Source organism: Adiantum capillus-veneris, chromosome 22 (genome assembly GCF_014529385.1).
Source record: "Adiantum capillus-veneris isolate H3 chromosome 22, ASM1452938v2, whole genome shotgun sequence".
In the NCBI taxonomy this organism is placed as follows: domain Eukaryota; kingdom Viridiplantae; phylum Streptophyta; class Polypodiopsida; order Polypodiales; family Pteridaceae; genus Adiantum; species Adiantum capillus-veneris.
In genome coordinates, this window is record NC_140952.1 from 125,765,848 (window position 1) to 125,773,836 (window position 7,989).

At 41.7% G+C, this 7,989-nt stretch overlaps 1 protein-coding gene across 3 annotated transcripts in view; it reads left to right on the forward strand.

The window, feature by feature from the left end:
- Positions 1 to 7,112, forward strand: part of LOC147430169 (OTU-like cysteine protease family protein) — a 62,441-nt gene extending 55,329 nt beyond the window's left edge. Inside the window, exons 9-11 of one of the 3 annotated variants that reach the window (XM_086494669.1) lie at positions 3,243 to 3,295; positions 6,569 to 6,804; positions 6,871 to 7,112. In XM_086494669.1, the coding sequence (XP_086350795.1) occupies positions 3,243 to 3,295; positions 6,569 to 6,804; positions 6,871 to 7,112 (531 nt within the window). Of the gene's footprint in view, positions 1 to 2,511; positions 2,756 to 3,242; positions 3,656 to 6,568; positions 6,805 to 6,870 lie in introns of those variants that run through there. The other 2 variants (XM_086494670.1, XM_086494671.1) reach the window with 2 other exon arrangements.
- The last annotated feature ends 877 nt before the right edge of the window (positions 7,113 to 7,989 follow it).

Sequence of the window (7,989 nt, forward strand, 5' to 3'; positions counted from 1 at the left end):
CATTTTTTGCACAAAAGAGATTTAACTGGTTGTAAGGATGATAAGCTCTCAAGTGGCTCCAATCTATACCGAGTACACCTTGGAGTGACCGTCGAGCTAGATGGTTCCAGTCTTGTGAGCAATTTGGTGGTTTGATTGATTATGCTCCTAGTAAAGCTAATCCAATTGTGGATATGTTCAATCACGCAGGACATATCTTGGCTCTCGAGTCGAGGTCCACAGTACGCGTTCAGGAAGTATCTCTTGATAGCATGAAAAGTCAGTATGCATTTTTCGAGTCTCTCATTCGTGACGGTCTTTTGTATTTTCGTCACCATCTTTGTGGGTTACCTCTCATAGAAAGTAGGATGCATATGCACATGATTCACTCATGGTTGAGCACAGAAGCAGGAAGATCCCTCTAGGAAAGATAGAAAGTTTGCATTCAAGGAATACACAATGTTTCATCATTGTAGGTCATGTCAATAAGTTTTGCATGCTCATTCTTTGACAAGACACGGCCACAACAAAATCATTCAAAAGCATTAGCACGATTGTCCATCAGGCATTGGTATTCCCTTTTTGGTTTGCCAAAGTCGATTGTTTCAGGTAGAAAAGTCAAGTTTAGATCACATTTTTGGCATGTACTCGTTGAAAGGTTTGGCACTCGGTCACATTTTTCATCTGCATTCCATCTACAGTCTTTTAAGAGGCATAGTGCTTTTTCAATCATCCGAAAAGTAAAAGATGTGTCTATGAATTTGTGGTTGAAGTTGTTTCAGGGAGATCCCCCACAGGAGATTCTTGAAGAGGACGACCCGAGATTGTAGACGAAGTTGAAGACATGGGGCCGAAGCAAATTTTCCGGCGTCGCTTTCAGCGCGGTTCAAAGAAGCAAGAAATTGCAAACCTTTTGAAGTTCAAGTATCGCGGCACCCACACAGCAGAGTGGGACGAGGTTTTCTACGCAGATTCCCGGGATTTGTTGGCGGACTACGTGGAAGCCATGCAAATCGATACTAGTACCTCACCTTGATGAGGTGTACCTCTCGCGTGCACGTCTAACCCTATGTGCATGTACACAAGCTAACTCCTATTTCTAGGGTTTAGGACAACCTAGAAAGTGTTCTGGCACCCTTGTGAGCAGATTTTATCCTAGCCTCATCATCAGATCGCAGTTCCAGGCCAGATCAGCCTAGCGTTTTGCTTTTTCAGCCCTTAGCCTCACAAATCCAAGCACCTACAGCAAGATCCCATCAACATCTCAACATCTAGGACCATTGTATCAGCATTTGTGCAATTTTAAGCAAATACCTCTTTAGCGATAGAGAAGGGGGTCCTTGGAGGGGGGCCCATCTGGTGTTAGTCTTCTCTCTGAAGTAAAAAGAACTCTCTCATTCATTAAAAGGAACCTTGAGTACACACTAAGCACTCATCTTGAGCATTCACCATCAATCACTTTCCTGCATGTTACAGTACCTTTGTATCTTCTAGTCTCTATCTCTAGCTAGTGTGATGAGGTGTGTATCCTACCAATGGTGCTTCTCAAACCATGTGAGAGATGGATATCCATGATGGAGCTGATGGTTAGATTGTCTTGTGGGTGACTACCATGAGTCTATACATTGCAATTTTTATTGAGGATGAATTTTGGCTTTTCTAGGTATATTTCGTTCGCACGATGAAGCCATCCTCCGTAGTATTGATTGATATGTGTGTGTGTGTGTGTACACACACACACACACACACACACACACACATATATATATATATATATATATATATATATATATATATATAGGTATATATGTACATATATATATGGACATATGTACATGTATATATGTACATATATATAGATATATATATGTAGGTATATATGTACACACACACACACACACACACACACACACACACACACACACAGAGAGAGAGAGAGAGAGAGAGAGAGAGAGAGAGAGAGAGCTGTCAAACTAGGCCACCATGCCAATCTTTGGCACCACCCTCTCCACAACGTGTCAAAGCTGCCGCCATGCCGATCTCAATCCACGGCCAATGTTGATGCTACCGCCTCGTCTTCCTCTGTCCCCCCCCCCCCCCCCCCCCCCCCCCCCCCTCCTTCTGCGTCCCTCCCTCTTTTGTCTTCCCATTCCCCTAGTCACCTATTCTACCCACGACGCTCTGGTTTGGTTTCTTTGCTTTTATTTCTACGTAGGTATATTTTTTATGGTTTCTTGGTTTTAACTTCACCGATTTTTCTTTTTGTATGTAGTTGCTCATGCATGTGGTGTGCCCGTGCTTGGGGTGAATGGGTTTGTGTGTCTATTTGCGGCCCTGTGTGTGTGTGTGTGTGTGTGTGTGTGTGTTTGGTGCATGTTGTGCTTGTTTTGTTTCCATGTTTGTCTTTCTTTTTACCCCCATTGAGGGGTGCGTTGAAATGTTGGCAAGAATGGGGTTCGTGGGAGAGGGTGGACGGTTTCTCTAGCCTTGTCTTTAATGCTTTGCCCCGACATCCTGTTGTATCATTTGCAGGCTGCGGGTGCCATAGCTCTTGGATGTTGTTGGAGGTGGTGGAGGCTTCCTTCTCCTATACTTCTTGGATCTTCAATGCAGGACTATTTTGTGGTGGAGATGTGGTCTTCTGTTGGAGTGTGCCTGCTGCAGGTCATGGAGATTCGGATCTGCTTTGGAAGATCCCTCAATGGAGCTTTGGCTGTTTTTGGACTCCAAGGATTAGACTTTGATGTATCTCCCTGGTTTTTTCCCTGTGTCAATGGTGGGTTTTCCCCCATAGTTGTAATCTTGTTATATCCAGGGGGGTTTTCAGTTTGAATTTGCATATCCATAATGCCTACAAGCATTTGTAACGCCTTCAGGCTTTCTGTAATGCTGCAAGTGAAACAAAGGGTTAATGTCCACTTGAAAAAAAAAGAGAGTGATAGGAGAGGATTGTAGCCTCTCATAAGACTTCTTGTGAAGAGCTCTCTAACATAGGAGCATGCATAAGATTTTCCACCCAACTGTAGGGACCTAGCCAAACCCTGGGCAAGTGTGCCCAAGTTTTTGGTGTGACAGGCTACACTCCCTTGCGGCGCAGTGCTCCAATGTTTGAGAGCTTTTAACAAAAAGTCTTATGAAAGGCTATGACGCCTTCATATCAATGGTATCAGAACAATGTTAAGAGAGAGAGAGAGAGAGAGAGAGAGAGAGAGAGAGAGAGAGAGAGAGAGAGTGAGTGTAAATTTCAATTTTTTGGCTTGCAGGAGGCCGTAGAACATGCAACACAGACTGGCCACGCAAATTTTCAGGAGTTCAAGTAAGAGGGATCAGAAGCTTTGGCATACAAAGGATCCAGTATGCCCCTGTGAATTGTTGTATTTGTGAGAGCATTTGTAAGGGTGCAATGTGACTGTAAGCTGCTGCTGCAAGCCAGCAGTATTCATTGTTCAAGAATTAAGTATATGGATCACCTTTATATGTTGTAATAATTCTCTATTTGAAGGGAAATCTGTCAACCCACTTGTGCGGGTCCCTCGATTCTCGCCATGTTGTCACAAAAGGTTGTAAGCCTGATATTTACTCAGGGTTCATTATTTTCAGCTTAGAAGATTGCTGAAACTATCCTGAAGGCTCTCTTCTCATTCTATTATTGGTGCAAAGAAATAATTACTTCTTATGTCAGATGCTTTATACCATTTTGGTTACTAGCACTGGATTAGACAGTTACACTACACTGCCAGAGGTGGACATAGCTTTTGGCAGATTTATGTAGGCTTCCCGAGACCAATTTCAGCTTCTATTTCATCCTGATGATTGGTTGTATCCTAAGGTTGTATGGGGTTTTTTCCCCATGATGTCATTGTATATCATTTAAGGTTTTTCCAATATGTCTCGTATATTGATTGATGGTCAGATTTAATGTAATGCAAAGGGTAAAAAACCCACCATTATTTACGTACACCAGCAGTATTGTTGGTGAAAATATCAGGACGAAACCGAAGCTTTTCAGAACCCTTCAAAACTTGCCATCTCCTTTAAAGAGCCTTCGTTGAAACCTCATCCATGTTTGTTTTGAATTAGATTGAGACATTCAGCTTATCCATAGTATAAACTATCTACGGTAAGAACACTCTTGAAGTAGCTCATAAAAGCCCCCTATGTTGTGTCTCCACAATCATCCACATCCACTCCATCATCTCTCTATGTGGTACCCCAAGATAGATGTAGATCTCCAGGGACCCTATGTATCAAGGATAAGGGGGCGAGTTGGGTGGGACGGCGGCCCTAATAGCCGATGTAATTATGGTCCCTGGATGACGTCATGGCTCAACGCGAGCATGACAAGACCTTGTAATTATTTGGGTTGATAAATATTATTCACTCACAATTGTGAGTTTTGCTATTTAAAAAGAAAAAAAAGGGGATGTAGATCTCCTATAGTCAACTTGTGAGGGAGGTGGGAAGAATCCACTTGACTAAACTTTTGATCCCATGACAGATTCACCAAATATATATAGAATAAAAAGGAATTCTTATTTTTTTTTAAATTTTGGGAATTATTAATGGGAGTTGAATCTCAATATCTTTTTGTCGCTTTTGCTCTAGCTTCAGCGTGCAAATGATAGTACACATCACATGTTTTCCATCCTTGCATACAAGTTCCTATAGTTGCTTTGTGCAATTCGAGCCTCTCTTTCTTGTCATGCATAGGATATAGAGACTAGGATCCACTTGAAGTTTGTCGATGGTCACATGTCTCACATTTGTGGTGATGCAAGTGTTAATGCAGCATCACACTTTGTTCCACCCTTCATGCAAATCCCTATCGTCTCCGTACACAATCAAGCTGAAGTTCAAGCCTCACTACAATGTCATATGTAGGATTGGAGATTAGGGTCTCTACTCACCAATATCAGTTTGCTAAAGAATCTAAGGCCCTCTTCTTCTTATCTTCGAACTTTTGTTTGAACCTCATTTCAATTTGCTAAACTAACACTAACCTCTTCTATCCAAGTTATCTTGGGTGTTACATACTGCGTCAAACTAAAAAGGCATAATGTGCCTCCCCATTTCCAAGTGCTAGTGAGGTACAAGGAAGTGAGCCAAGAGGCACCAAGCCATGAGGCCACATGAAACATCGTGTATCTCTTTAACCTAGATCTCTTTGCTTTGGATGTTGCAACACCCGAAACACAATTTATAAAGGTGGCTTGAAGTCTCACCTACTTGTACAAAGATTGGACTCGATAGAGAAAATTGGAATGTAAACTTATCAATCACCATATGCCTAATAAGCACGTGAGCCCCAACTTCATATGCTTATATCAATATGCTCAAGGCTTGAGCTTGAGACCAAGCCTTGAATAGTGTGGCTTGACTCTCCTTTTCCAATTGGCAATGTGTAAGTGCCCTTAATTCAATATGCTTATATGAATATGCTCAAGGCTTGAGCTTGAGACCAAGCCTTGAATAGTGTGGCTTGACTCTCCTTTTCTAATTGGCAATGTGTAAGTGCCCTTAATTCAATCTGCTCTTAAGTACAATCACAAGTGCCCTTATTTACTCTTATTTTATGTCCAATTGAAGATGTCCTTTGGAAGTTGTTCATACTCTAAAATGAAGCTAGCCGTGTAAATGTAAAGCTCATAGTTGCATCTTTCTTCGTGGAATGTCTAATCAATTATGTCCTTTTGTGCTTCTTACATGCTCCTCCCCTATAGTTCAAACTTCAAGCAACAAGCACATATATTTTTTGCAGAGCTAGGTAAGGACCTTGATAATGGGACACGTTCAAGCAAAAGCACAGCCACGATTGCTCCTTATTTTCTCTTATTTCATGTCCAATAGGAGGTGTCCTTTGGAAGTTAATTGTTCTCTAAGATGAAGCTAGCCATCCAATTGTAAAGCTTCGAGTGGCATCTTTCTCCATGCAATGTCTAATCAATTACATTTCTTGTGTTGTGTGCGCGCTCCTCTCCTGCTCATTACCCCCATAGCTCAAGCCTCAAGCGACACAGTAGATAATGACATCATTTTCCAAAGGTGTAGTGCTTGTATTTGATGCCCTACATATAAGAGAGGTTAGAGGTTGAACAATATCCAAGTTCGAGGCTAAACTCCCTAAGGTGGTGTGATGGATGAGCCTCAAATTCATAGGCTAAGTTAGGCACAAAGCTCGAACTTGGGTTTGAGGCTTATCTTCCTTCACTCTCCTAGCCCCTGTGGCCCATGGTAAAGGTAGATTGTGTCTCCAAATCCATAGTGTGACACATGATAGTTAAGGTCCACTAGGGTGAAATGGAAGAAGGAAGGAAGGCTCGAACTAATCCTTAAGTACTAAAATGATATGTGCCTGAACACCATAAGCTAGCATTACATTAGGCTCAAGGTTAAGTTTTGACGCCTTATTTGTCTGGCTCTTCTCCAGCTAAATTAAGATATATGTCTTTTGGTAACCCTTTGGAGTTTGATGTTGAGACAATCTAATTTCTATCACATGTCAATATTGACCCAACCTTTAAATTTGTTTGGTAGAAATAGAAGTGAATTCAGCACCAACTTCCTCTCAATCACTTCCTTGTGTCTTTAGATTGGACACTCTTGGAATGATGCCTCAAGCTAAAAGTGCCTTTTCTAGAACCGAAGTGGATAAAAACTACGAGTTGACCAAGGAGGAGGCAGTTAAGAGGTTCGTAGATAGCTATGATGCAAATGCAAACTACAAGGGAAACCTTTATCTTCACTTGACTCGCGGTGACATGACTTATGGGGATATGAGGATCATTGTGGCAGTAAAAAATGAGGTGGATTGGAGAACAATTCCATGTGTTGCTTGCAATGTACTGCCAAAAGGAGAGAGCATAAAGGCTAACTAATTTTTCTTGTCGCTAGATGTATTTCATCCTTCTAATATGACTGGTAGCAAGCTAGGAAAGGAGAACTCGATTGAGAAGCTTGGGTTAAAAATTGACAACTTTACTGATGAAGAGGACTCAGGGAATGTTGAAGGTTTGGTGAAGGCAGCGAGACAAGCAGAGCAGGCTGTTGGTTTACAAAAAAAACCTTGCTTGAAAGAGTACGACGGCTACCCAAGAGAAAAAAAAAAGTGGTGGAAAAGAAAGGTAGGGCTATAGTTCAAAATGGGTTGGTGGTTTGAAAGGAGTAGGTACAATCCTTTATAGCCTATGGAATATAGTGTTGAATGAGTGATGCCAACAAAATCGTAGAGGCAAGTGATGGCAAAACAAGTACTTAAGAGTATCTGGTGTGAAAATAAGCAAAAAATAGTGATGGCAAAGTAGTATCTCAACAATCGCTATGCAAAAGAAAACATAAAAGAGGAAGGTGAACGAGGCATCCACATCTAAAGTTTTGCAAGGCACTCATCAAAGAAGTTGAAAGCAAGAATACGATATGGGGATACAGATGACGAGTCCTCTAATGATGATGATGATTTGATGGAAGTTGATGCTCCAAACTCAAAGACTGAGGCTCGGGTCGAGGACACTTAGGAAATAGATGAAGGCAACTAGGCAATGGCATCTTTGGAAATAGAGAAGACATGTTATCCATTCAGTGTAACTATATTGGATTTAAGGTTGCATGAATGCACACACAGCTCGGAGATGGATAAGAAGCTCAAGGCACACAATAGAGAATGTATTACTTGGTGTGTAAATACAAGATAAGATAGCCCTAAAGTGAAGGGTGTATAACAAAGCATAGGGGAAAAAACCTTCTAGTGAGGGAAAAAAGTGCACCAACAGTCCTAAGTGCATTCACAGACATCACTATACATGGTAACAAATCTCCCTTGTGAGTGATGCGATGAACGGGAGCTGGCACATAGAGTATAGGGAAGTGCTATGCTCCATAGACATGATCAGTTCACAAAGGGAAGCAAGACCAAAGCTTTGCAAAAAGCTTTCAACTTCTCACGAGGCAATGCCTTTGTGAAGATTGTCATGTGTCAGCACATAAGCCTAGTTGGCCTCTCCAGTTGAGAGTCTC